This window comes from Sarcophilus harrisii, chromosome 3 (assembly GCF_902635505.1).
Source record: "Sarcophilus harrisii chromosome 3, mSarHar1.11, whole genome shotgun sequence".
Taxonomy (NCBI): domain Eukaryota; kingdom Metazoa; phylum Chordata; class Mammalia; order Dasyuromorphia; family Dasyuridae; genus Sarcophilus; species Sarcophilus harrisii.
The window spans coordinates 142,416,853-142,429,863 of record NC_045428.1 but is presented as its reverse complement, the minus strand read 5'-3'; the positions used below and the strand labels follow the sequence as shown (position 1 = coordinate 142,429,863).

The 13,011-nt window shown below is 33.1% G+C and overlaps 1 protein-coding gene across 2 annotated transcripts in view; it reads right to left on the bottom strand.

Annotated features, from left to right (window-relative positions):
• GPC6 (glypican 6) overlaps positions 1–13,011 on the bottom strand; it is a 1,223,594-nt gene that overhangs the window by 100,274 nt on the left and 1,110,309 nt on the right. Inside the window, exons 6-7 of one of the 2 annotated variants that reach the window (XM_031963620.1) lie at positions 7,509–7,652; positions 2,541–2,570 (exon numbers count right to left, since the gene is read on the bottom strand). In XM_031963620.1, coding sequence (XP_031819480.1) covers positions 2,541–2,570; positions 7,509–7,652 — 174 coding nt within the window. The remainder of the gene's footprint in view (positions 1–2,540; positions 2,571–7,508; positions 7,653–13,011) is intronic. The other variant, XM_031963621.1, reaches the window with a different exon arrangement.

Below are 13,011 nucleotides of genomic sequence, written 5' to 3'. Positions count from 1 at the left end.
TGCAGTGAGAGACCAATGAATTAGAATTGTGCGTTCTCCAAGCCTGTGGAATAAGCAGAATATACTGGAGCTCTGCCATTGTTTTATATGTCTTACTGATGATATTCACAACTAGCCTCATCAACCACAGGTAGCCTAGATGGAAAGAAAGTTGTGACAGACGGATCTCCCCACTACCCCATACTGTTGTCAATTGCCTGGGGAAGAGCCGTCACAGAGGCTGAACATGCTGGCTTTTTACTGTTTCATGTTTTCTGCACTGGAAATCTACTGAATTTTGCTGTAATCATTAGCCAAGGCTTCAATGAAAACAGAACTGGAGTGTCTCAGTAGGGATTTTCAGCTAACAGATAAAGTGGACTCTGTCAAGATAAGCCAGTTTACAACCTGAAGTTGTGGATACAATGACCATTCTTGTGTTGAGCCGGTTGAAGCATAATGATTCAAATGCAGTAGACCCTGGAAGCCAATCTAGCCTTTTCACATTTATCTTTAGAGAATTAATTGAAATGGAGGAGCTGGCTTTCAATTGCTATTGAGGGTTTACTTTCTCATGTTCAAGCCAAAGAATGAGTAGTGGGCAGATTGGTTTCACCTAGATGGAGACTGAGGGCCTAATAAAGCCTTTTCTTAGTAACCATTTGGCATCCTTTAGAAATGCAAAATATTGGATTTAACAGGATGTAGAATCCTTGAACTGGTTTTAAAATGTCATCACAATTCAACATTAACAGACAGGCACTTCCACTACTTTACTCTCAGTCCTTACAACACCTAAGAGCAGCCCCAAATTTCAGAAAATAAAATATGATCAAATACTTTTGGTTTTCTACCTGAAACCAGCACTAACCACAGGATGAAAAGACACTGGAAACTTAGTTTATTTTCAAAATTCTGTTTCAGAGTTGTAAAAAAGCAATAAGCATTTTGATTTACTTGTTTTAGAAAATACCATTTCTCATGTTTATTATTTGTGTCTTATCAGTGTCTATAAAGAATTATTTCCAGTATTACAAGACACATAGAACACTCTTTTACTGGATGTCCTACTGGAAGAATGATGTTGCATAAATGTAAACAAAAAGCAGGTGACAAGATCACTTCAAGGTTTGTGTTCACCCTCACTTGTTTAAGAAGTAACTTTGCCCTTTCATTATTATCTTTGGAACTAGGGTAAAATATTAAATTTATTCAGCAATAAATCTGCAAATTCAGCAAAAGATCATAAGCATCAATTGCATATTTATGCAAAACAAAGAGCAGGAGCAAGGGTGGTTCAATGGTTGGAGATGCTAGACCCTCCCACCTCCAAAAGAGGTATTGGAACATTCACCATTATGTTTGCAATGACTGAATGGAGGCACGATTATAAACTTGGTTAATTTCTCTAACCCTAAAATCTCCTACCTTGGTGAATATGAGCCTCTCTAGCAGCCAGTGTCCTAATGCTGCCTGCCTTCTGTTCTTCCCAGAAACCAATCTTTTATTCCAGCAACATCTCATGCTTTTGATCCTTTTCTTCATGTTCCTGTTCCTCCTTCAACTTGGAAAGAATATGAGCAACTAAATTCACAATGAGATTTCTGTTGATAGACAACAACTTAATGTAGTAACTCTCTTGGGGTCCTTGCAATTTAATTAGGTTAACTTGGTTTAACTTAATCAGTCTTTCTTCCTGACATGTAATGATTGTATGAAACTAGTATGGATGACAAACTAATGTAGGTCTCTCACACATCTTTCTGCCCTAAAGATATGTCCCTTTCTGGTGTTGTCATTGAGTGTAGATCTTTTTCCTGGTAGAATTATAGCATAGCATGGTGTTAGCATTTTGAGATCATATAAATCCACATAAGAAAAAGCACTGGGAAGGCATCTGGTTAATTTGCTCAATGTATAAAGCCAAACTTAATAAGCGAGGTGCTCCTCAAATATCTAGAGTCTCAATTTGTGTAGACATAGCTGAATGTTAAAACATGGGTGATTTACTATTATTTAGATCAAAGAAGGGAAGTAGATGGAACTAAAAAAGAATAATTGATAGTACCAAAATGTTATTTATCATCTCAAGCTCTTAATGCCCCCACTGGTAATAGCAGCCTCCAGTATTTGATAGCTGAAATTGGCTTGTTCTCACTACTAGTTGGTCATTCATGGAATAAGAGGGAGAAAAAAAAAGTCAATCGACTCAAATTCTAACAGCTAAAGAGCTAGTTTCCCAGACAGACTTTACACTGAAACACCCAGTCAGAACACTGGGTCAGAATTTTAATCACTTTCCCAGTAGCTCAGTTTTGTGCAAAGACTAAATTGAGAAACTCTGACATTAGAGAAAGATTTAAAAAATGATCATGAGCCATAAATAAATAGCAGTAAGGGAGCAAAAAAAAATCACTGAATTATTTGCATAGATGCAGCAATTAGTTCATTCTACAGGCAAATTAGAAAGGAAAAGTGGAGATGGAATTCTGAGAAACTGTTCAGAATGATGGCACAGACAAATGGAAATGAAGGTAGAGAATAAGAAGACCAAAGCTTACACTATGTTGCATTGTCTTCCAGATAGTCCTCTGGGAAGCAGGAGGAAAACAGATTTAAAGAAAAAAGAGAAATTATTCTACATATATTGCCACAGAACAAATAGTATGTTTACTTACGCAAACTGGAAAATTGGCTTAAAATTTCCCCAAGAAACAAGTAGCATGTTTGGGAATATGGTACATTTTGAATACATTTGGGTGTCATACCATGAAGGATCATCTCTCATATGCTGAGATTAGCTTTACGTCAGCTAAATGCCTAGCTTAGTAGATTTTTTTTTCTAAATTTGAAAACTGTTTTCTGAATCACTTAAAACTACAATAGACTTAATACAAAACACATCCCTAATGTCTGCTGTTTAAAACATACTTTTGCCATGATGATGAATTGGCTGGGCGCAAGCTACAGCATTGCTTTCGTTGCTCATTTTCAGTGCTGTATACTATGCTGACCTCTAATTTTCTGAAACCGAAGTTCCCTTTTTACAGCAAAGTCTAAAGTGGTATTTGCTCAGTGCTCAAAATCAAGCTGCTCTTCCATGCTAATTTGATTTCATCCTGTATGTAGATTTTTAAAAATAGTTTTTTTAAATTAAACCTTTTTATTTTTCAAAACATATTATGGACATTCTTTAACACGAGCCCTTGCAAAATCTTGTGTTCCAATTTTCCCTCCTTTTCCCCACCTCTCTCCCCTAGATGGCAAGAAGTCCAATATATGTTAAACATAGTAGAAATATATGTTAAATGCAATATATATATATTTAAAATGGTTTTTATATTAACATTAATCAATATCATTTGTAGATTAAAAGTTTAAGATATAAGGAAAATCCAATTCTTGTCAAGTACAAATCAACTGCTGATTATTCAATTAAGTGGTGATTAGGAGCATTACTGAGCAAATGGCACCTGACAGCCAACTATTCCTTTACTAGATTAAATGGAGATGGTATCAGTCCCATCAGTACATTAGGACATTTGGTAGAAGTAAGTGGTGACATTTTGTGATGATTTGTGATATTTACATAACTGTAATCAGGAACAAATAAGTAATAAAAATAATCTTGCTGAAGTTTTCCTACTGGCTAGTAACTATCAAAAGTCACTGCTCCTGAAACTAAAATAAATAAAATAAATACCTGTAATAGATGAATCAGTTTATTCCTATTAAAAAAACTTTAAAAATCAATTCCTTTTATATTAAAGGGGTTAAATGATAGTATTTATGTTATTTTTGTACTTTAAGGCTTATTATATAGAGCTTATTACTAGAATTTCACTCATTTTGAGTAGAGAGAGAAAAAAACCTTTTCAGAAATAAAACCTATCAGCATCAGTCCACATAATAAAAATGCTGATATAACTTATATGATTAAAGTATATTTCTATTAATTAAAATTCCCATATTAGTGATTACGTTAGAATTCATAGTCATTTCTTCAAATGTCATTAAAAATAACTCTCCAAGACATTTGTGGAACAGTAATTTGCATTTTTGGCAAACCTAGCTTGACTATTAGAATATTCATTTTGAAACTATCTTTTGAAATGGGCTAAATATGCAGAATGACATGAATATCTTTGGACATGACCATTGTAGGAATTTGTTTTGTTTGATTATACTATTTGTTGCAAGGATTTTTTCCCAATAGAGGGGTAAATGGATAGGAGAGAATGTTTCTCAAATGAAAAGAAATTAGTGAAAAAGAAAAAAATATATATCTTTTGCTTCATTGATCAGAGAAGTTAAGCACTTAAAAATGATAATTTTTCAGAATTTGATTTTTTTGTAAGTATTTAAAAATATCTTTAAATTGATCTAACATAATCTTTGTTAGTGTACAGTCAAATAAATTGTAGTAAAGTATAATCATAGAACCATAAAATGAAGCTGGATAAGGCCTTTGGGACCATCTAGTCCAACCCCATTGTTTTACAAATCATTCCACTCATGAATATATGTCTTAATCAGTTTAGAATGTGTTATGGTTATGAGATGGAGTGGATGATTGGTTCTGATGCTGCATCATTTTCTTATGTGGGTCATATTAAATATGACTTTAGTCAAAATGATAGATGTGAGCAGGAAATAATATGGAATTAATCTTTTTTTGTTTGATACACATAATTTTTGGTAGGGATGAAGTTGGTAGTACAACAAAGGAAGTTCCCTTCTTTTGAGACCAGTATCTTTCTGATGACAATAGCAGATACAGGCAAGGCAACTGGAGTTGGGGTTGGGCAAGGAAACAGGTATTATTGTTGGGGTTCCAAGCATGTCTTAATGCTGAGAGAATAAGAGAACCACTGCTCTAATGCAATGCCATTTATAGCCAAAGAGACAAGAAGATTAGGATTGAGTCAACTTTTGCATATATTTTAATGTCTACTCAGAATCTAATTCCCACAAGAATAGACTGTTTATATTCTCTTTGATATGAGTATAATAACCTCTTAATCTCAAGAGCTTTGGAGAACTGATGATTCTTCCTTCCATGATGTCTTTTAAATCACTAAGCATTACAAATTACTCTACCTTAGAGTTGGTAAACTTTGAATCAATAGTTTAAAAAAAAAAAACCTCATACATTTATAGATTTATAACTGAACTGCCTAAAGTGATTTAGCATGAGGTTATGGAAAGATTAAAATTCTAGATCTAACAATTATTAGTGACCTCAAGCCTCAGTTCACTCATGTGTAAAATGGGGAAAATATTTATATTATCCACCTTATTGATTGTTGGGAGGAAAGATTTAGTATTATATGAATGTAATATTAACTCATTAATATTTATTAAAAAATAAAATATGCTTAAGACTGAAATTTTCATCAGCAATTTTGGTCTAATGTTTACTTTAAAAATATTTTCAAAGACTGCTGTTTAAAAATGTCTTTTAGGGGCATGAAAAAGTCCATATTGGATGCACATGGTAAGTAGGAAAGATAATTTAAAGTCATTTTTGTATTATGTCTACTAATTTGAAAATCCTACTAGTTTTATGATTTTTTTTATCATTATTGCTAAAAACTGGTATATTGGTATTTGCAAAGTATCAGATTTCAATGTAATATTGTATTTAAAACAACACTGATGAGATTTTATATAACTATTAACTTGCTTGGGTATTATTTATTACTAGATTGTAAGCTCACTGAGGGCAGACATTATGTTCTTTTTCTTCTTTACATACCCAATATCTAGAATGGGGCACTAAATATCATAGACGTGTGATACTTTTGCCTTGAAATGAATTACTTTCAGAAATATAATTTATCTTGTTCTATTTCACATTTTGAGTGAGAACAGTTGGTTTTTCAAGTTTTCCTATGTTGTAATTTTATTAAGAGAAACAAAAACATGTCTGCTTTCCTTTTTTCAAATGGAAAGAATTAAATTGTTTTTACAATTCTTATTTTATTCTTTAAATCGATCTCATTCTCATCAACTACATATACTGAATGAATATGTCAGTTTCTTTCATTTAATTTTATGAAAATTCAAAAAAACCCTTGATTTGCCTCTAAAGACTAGGTAGGAAGCTAACAAAAGAGAGAAAGAGAAGTAAGAGACTGATAACAGGCTCTTTGTTTATGTTTTCAAAATCAAAGTATAGACATAACCACATAAGCCAAGTTGGATAAATAATTGGATTCTGTCCTTTTTAAAACAATTGGTTCTTGATTTTTTTTTTTAATAACAGGCTAGACTGAATTCAAACCTATTGTCACAAGCATAGCATACCAATACAGCCAAGGTGAATTGGAGGACTGAGACAATTTCCTAGTTAATTCAGTTACAAAAATGTGCTGCTGCTGAAAACTTGAATTTTATGTGTTCAATAATCAAGATAGAATCCACCAGATAATTCACCAGGTAATTGCTTGACTTGCCAATCCCCTTTGGCTGCTCTGGCAAAGCCTTTTTGTTGTTGTTAGACCTTCATTAAAAGAAATACTGAGCATTAATTGTATCAGGAGCAAACGCAACCGATTTAACCTTACTACTTTCACCCTATATAGGGATATTAACTAAAATGCTAAAGTAATTCATAACAGATGTATAATAAAAGTGTATTCATAGTAAGCAGTACTCTATTTATATTTCTAAGTTTACTCAAGATATTGTTCAAACACTTTATGATCTTTTTTCATCTGTTAGCTTTCCGTTAAGATAATTGGTAAAGCTGTAGTATTAATGATAAAAATTAAATAAATACTAATTGTAATAATAATATTATTTGTAGAAATCAGGATATAAAATAACTTGGAAGCATTGCCTTGAAATGATGAGCTTTTAATTTTAATTTCTGGTAACATCAATTTATTTTTAGCGGAATTAAGAATGGTTTTAATCTGATCTTTATATGGGTAGACAGAATTTATGATTGAAGCCTGCTGAAACTTAGTCCCATGTATTAAATGGCACCATATTTGCAAAGGACTATAACTTTCTGAAGAGATGGGGAAAATCCCCCATAATATCTGGTAGAAATATTGTTTATAGGGGCCTATTCCAAGGTCTTTTACATCTGAAAATTTAATGGAAGCAAAAGTTATAATGAAGTTTCACTGTATCATAATTGAATAAATAGCCATTTAAAAAGAAGAACAGAAGTAAATGAATAAGAAATGTGCTATTTTAATTATATCTATTGAAGAATGAGGAGCTTAATCTCCAAATTAATATTTCAGAAGAGCTATGATGTAGAAAATTTGGTCACTGAATGGGTGGATTGATAAGCATACGTTTTCTTGAATGATCTAATTTTCAGCCTAAAAAAATTATCTCATTACTTTTCAAAATTCTTATTAAAAGCAAGGCGAAGCTCAATCACTAAGTAAGATAAGATGTAAGAGATAAAATGTGACTTTCACAGTCAACTTTTTTGAAATCACATGATACTTTCCCATGAGGGTATTTACCAAAGACTGACATTAATCCAATAGCCCACTTTTACTTACCAGCCTATCCAAACTTGTACCAGCAGCTGTTGTTGGCCTTTCCTCAGGATTGTATGGCCTAAAGCGGGTATTAAAATTTTCAGGCGCTGAACGGGATGACCTCAGAGCAGGAGCAGGCTTGGGCTGGCCACATCCCTGAAAGACCTGGAAGAATCATTGTAAAATCAACACATAAACAGAATTTGACCATAGAACGTCCTCCTTTGAAACCCTCATTTCTGGATTTGCTGAGTTCAGACATGGAAGCTATCAATTGCTCAGCAGGATAGTAATGGGACAGGCATTCTTTGTTTCCCCAATGGTTATTAGGTCTGACTTTCTCAAAATTATTACATAACTTCCTGAATATTGCCTATATGGTAATGAAACATGAAATGAATTTGTTTTGAATAAACATAATTTTGCTCTTGCTACATGACTACTAAAAGGATCTCTGATTTCTGGCATTTCTTGCTTAAAAACTTCTTTGACTGACCCATTGCAGGGTAACCATCAGATGTTTTCTAGGCACACAGGTAGTTAAATGATTTGCCCAGGTTCCCAATCAGTAAATGTTAGAGATGGAAGTTGAAAGAGGCTTTCCTAATTTCAAGCCCACTGACCTTTTTGTTTATGCCGGGGTACTTCTGCTATGGTTCATGACTGTTAAAAACTTATTTTGATGTTGGTTTAAATCAAGATAATGTGGGAAAAGAAACCATTATTATATTGTGATGTAAAATCTTGATTAAGAATCAAGAAATAATAATTCTCATGAAAACTCATAGACATCTGTATTTTCAGGTATATTTTGAGATTTAATTTTATATTGGAGGATTTAGGGCTAGAAAGGATATTAGAGACCATGTTCTCCAATAGGACCAAAGGCTTAGGGCTGGGGGTATCTTTAAGATCATCTAGCCAACCTCTGTCATTTTTACAATTTAGATAATTGAGGTCCCAAGACTATAAGAGATCACAGTTTACAAATAAAGAGGATTAAGCCCAGATTCTCTGACTCCACCTTTAGAGGTGTTTTTCTCTTCCATGTTTCTCCAGAGGAGATGAATCTTTTCCTATATATTTTCCTTCAAAAACGTTAAGATGATTTATGTAAGTCAATTCATAACTTACATATATAATTTAAAATCACTTCTAATTTTTCATCTGATACTCTACAATTTGCCTCAAAAATATATCTCATGAAAGCAAATGATATGATTTTACTGAAGTGCCAAGGGAGCTGTAGTCTTCTTGAGGGTCATGCTTGATGATAAATCTGCTCTTGTGGCACAATTTTGTTTGGCTCTGTAATAATAATAATTCCTATTTTGCTGTCTTTAAGAGACCAGTGTTCTGCTGAGTATAAGCACTTTGTCTTGACATTCCTTGGGACTGGTTTAACACAATATTGATTATTCTTCCCTCATACTATTTCTAAAGTTGATTGGTATAAACTAGTGTGGTAAAGATAGTGGGTTCTATTCCCACTAGTGCCTAAATCATTTCCCAGTGGCAAGGTAGGTGCTAATGGAAAGCATTAATATTTTTCAGGCCTCTAGAGCACTATTAAATATTTGATTTCAGATTGTTACCAAAATGACAACTGACATTTTTGTATAAAGCTCTAGCTTGAGCAATTTAATTGGCCTTTCTAGGAGTTCACTAAATCAGACCATAAATTAGGGATCCTGAAGGAGTTTGGGGAAAATCTGGATCACAGAGTTACCATGAAGTCAAAAGAACCTGAAATGCTCTGCAAAACATTAGGACTCTCACAAAGATTTTATCATAGTGTAGAATATTACCACTTATTTTCACTTTTTTCTTTGCTTCTCTTAAGTATGATCTTAGATATGAGCATGAAGTATGTTCTTACAGTAATCTTTTTCAATTTGTAGGGTAATAATACTATATTTATTATTATTATAATATAGTATTATTATAATAATACTATATTAATTAACTAATAAGTTAATTAATAACTACTAAAACATGACTCACAATTCATGTTTTAGTAGTTATTAATTAACTTATTAGTTAGCTGGGCAGCTAGGTGGTACAGTGGATAGAGCATCAGACATGGAGTCATGATAACCTGAATTCAAATTTGGCCTCAGACACTTATTAGCTAGCTGTATGACCCTAGGCAATTGCGTTACTTAATCCTGTTTGCCTTAGTTTCCTCATCTGTAAAATAAACTGGAGAAGGAAATGGAAAACCACTGTAGTATCTTTGCAAAGAAAAACCCAAATAGCATCACAAAGAGTTGGACATTATTGAAACAACTCAATGACAATAAAAAATAGTTAGCAGGATGACAAAATGGATAGAATACAAACCTTGGAATTAAGAAGACCTGAATTTGAATCCTGTCTCAGATACTCCCTAGCTGTGTGACAAGGCAAATCAGTTAACTTCTCTTTGCCTCAGTTTCTTCATATGTAAAATGAAGATAATCTTAAATCCTACCTCATAGGATTGTTGTGAGGATCAAATTGTCTTTGAAATACCAACTCTTCAAAGTTTTGAAGACCATGATCTTATCTATTATCTAGGCTACATATTTATTTATTTTTTTTGCCTTTGTTTTCCCCAATAGATTGTGAGCTCCTTGAGAGCAGACTGTCTTACTTTTTTTTTTTAACCTAGCCTTAAAGCAGTGCTTTGTACATTATAATGCTTCATTCAACTCTATCTTCTGTTGAGAAAGGATAGACAATTACAAGAGTGAAGGGGATCAAGGGTGAGCAAGTCATTAATTCTGTATCTCAAGTATTCCTTAAAAAATGGATGCAAAACTGCCCATCCCCTGCTTTCTTTTAAAGGCAAGGTGAAAGACAATTTAGAAAAGCATTTGAACCTTCCACTGAAGAACAGCTATAGGAGTAAGAGAGAATTATGATACTTGTCACCTAACCTGCCTCACAAGGCTTGTTGATTTCAGAAAGAGATCTATCTATCTCACTAGTCCCCTATCACACTAGGATTACTAAGATAATGTCTATAAAGTATGTTGCCATTCTGAGATTAAGGGAGACACCATTAAAGTAGAAGTGCTAAGTGACAATTTTAGAAGGTAGGTGGTGATAGGGAACTGGCTTTTTAATACAGTTACTCTGTCTTCTAGTTTCTAATTATAATTCTTTTTTTCTCCTTTCCTTTCAGAACTATTACAATATTCTATACACATTTTGCTTACAATAAATTCAGAAAGTCTTTGTTTCTTTTTTCTTTACTGAGATATACAAAGCTTTCCCTTACTTTATGTCCCTTTGTCTTCTTTATCTTTTTAATTGTCTTCTTAGCCTGATTACTTGCCATTGCTGGCATCTTGAGAAGTCTTGACTACAGATAAATCCTCTTTTTAGTCCTGAATGATTCTTTTTTATCTTATCACTTTCTACCCAGTGGGTTCTTATTCTGGTGGGAAAGATGATTCTATCACCACTACATCATTTAGGAAACAAAAAAAATTGAACTCTGATCTTTTATCTTAAACTGAGGAGGCTTTTAAATTTTGTCTAGTCAGTGTTTAAGCTCCAGGAGTCACTGCCTTCTTTTATTTATTGGGTGTTTAAGTAATCTCTCAAAAGATTACTGAATTAACTATTTTTCTGATGGCTATTTGGCTCAACATCTATCATACATGTCCTTCCTCCATTGGATTCCATCACGATGTTTTCTCATGAATCTTTTCCTACCGAGTCTTTGATCTATCTATCAATCAATAAGTATTTAAGCACCTATTATGTGTAATCATTATATTAGGGTTAAAAAAATCAGTCCCTACAATTAAGGAACTTCCAGGTTATAGGGGAGAAAACATATATATATATTCGTATGGATATAATATATATGAAGTAAATACAATGTAATTTGAAGAGGGGAAGACATTAACATTTTATAGATAAGTAAAGTCCTTTTTAAAAATTGTTATGTCTTATTTTTATTATTTAAGTTATTTTTCAGTTGTATCCAATTCTCCATGACCTCATTTGGGGTTTTCTTGGCAAAGATACTGGAATTTCCTTCTCTAACTCATTTTACAAATAAAGAACTGAGGTAAACAGGGTTGAGTGACTTGCCGAGGATCACACAACTAGTAAGTACCTGGGGCTAGATTTGAACTCTTGCAAATAAGTCTTCCTGACTCCAGGCCTAGCACTCTATCCTCTGTGCTACCCAGCTGCCCTTGATCTTGGTTTTCTTTTTTAACCTTATTTTTTTCTCACCCTCCTTTTTGAGTGAACAATTTCATATAAGAAAGATTTTTTAATGGGAAAAAAAGGGGAAAAGGAAGAAAAGCAACATTAAGAAAAACATTGAAAAAGTCTGAAAACATGCAAATATTCCACAACTGTGGACCTTGGAACTCTGTAAAAGAGTGGAGTTTAGGGAGCTATCTTCTCATATCTCTTTTTTGAGACAATGCTTGTTCTTAGTTCTTCTGCAATGTTCAACTTCAATTTTTTTGTAATTATATTTTTTGCATTGCAATTTTTGCATATATTATTTTATTGGCTCTGCTTGATTCACTCTGCATCAATTCATGGACATCTTTCCATACTTCTCTGCATTCATCATATTTGTTGTTTGTCATAAGTCAACAATAATTCATTTCATTCAGATGACAGAATTTGCTTAATCATTTCTCACAGGGGCATCTACTTTGCTTTCAATTCTTTGCTACCACAAAAAGTGTTGCTCTAAATATTTTGTTTGAGAGCAGAGATTCTCTTCTAATTGACTTTCTAAAGGTATATGTCTCATAGTGGAATCTCCAGGTCAAAGGGTACAGACATTTTTAGTCCCTTTTTTGCATAATTCGAAATTCCTTTCCAAATAGTTGTAGATTTAAACAAAAAACTTCCTATCTATCTTTCCAGTCTTGTCTCAATGTCCTTCATTTCCCAGCTAAACTAGACTCTATCTCCCTCTGTTTGTGTGTTGTCTTTTGTCTATGTGCCTCTCTATCTAGCTACATAATCATGTTGTGTTCCCATAACTGAAATAAATTCATATTCACAACTGTATCTGTTGAAATTTCTCCTGCTCTTGCAGGTTCAGTTCAGGTGACACCTTCTCCATTAAACTGCCTGGTTGAAATGAGAGTGGAGATTGTTTCATTCCCTGTATTTGTAATATCACTTCACTTAGTGCTTTGTATATGTCATGCAATTAATAAGTGCTTACTGATTGACCTCTCTAGTTGAAAGTGATAATTTCTTCTAATTTCTCAAAGTGCTTTGTCTGAACATTTTCTTCCATTCAGCATGGTTCGCCCTATTGGACAACTTGTATATGTTTGTCTTATCTTTTGAAATTTGATTTCAAATTCTTTCTGGGTAGAGTCTGTGTCTTGTGAATCTGTGTATCCCTATTATCTAGCACATTGCCTTGCATATAGCAGACAATATTTAATTTTAGGTTTCAAAGTAAAATTTATCATGAGATTATGTATGTACTATTATTACTTAAACATCTCTATGATGATGGAGAGCCACTAACATTTATGAGAGA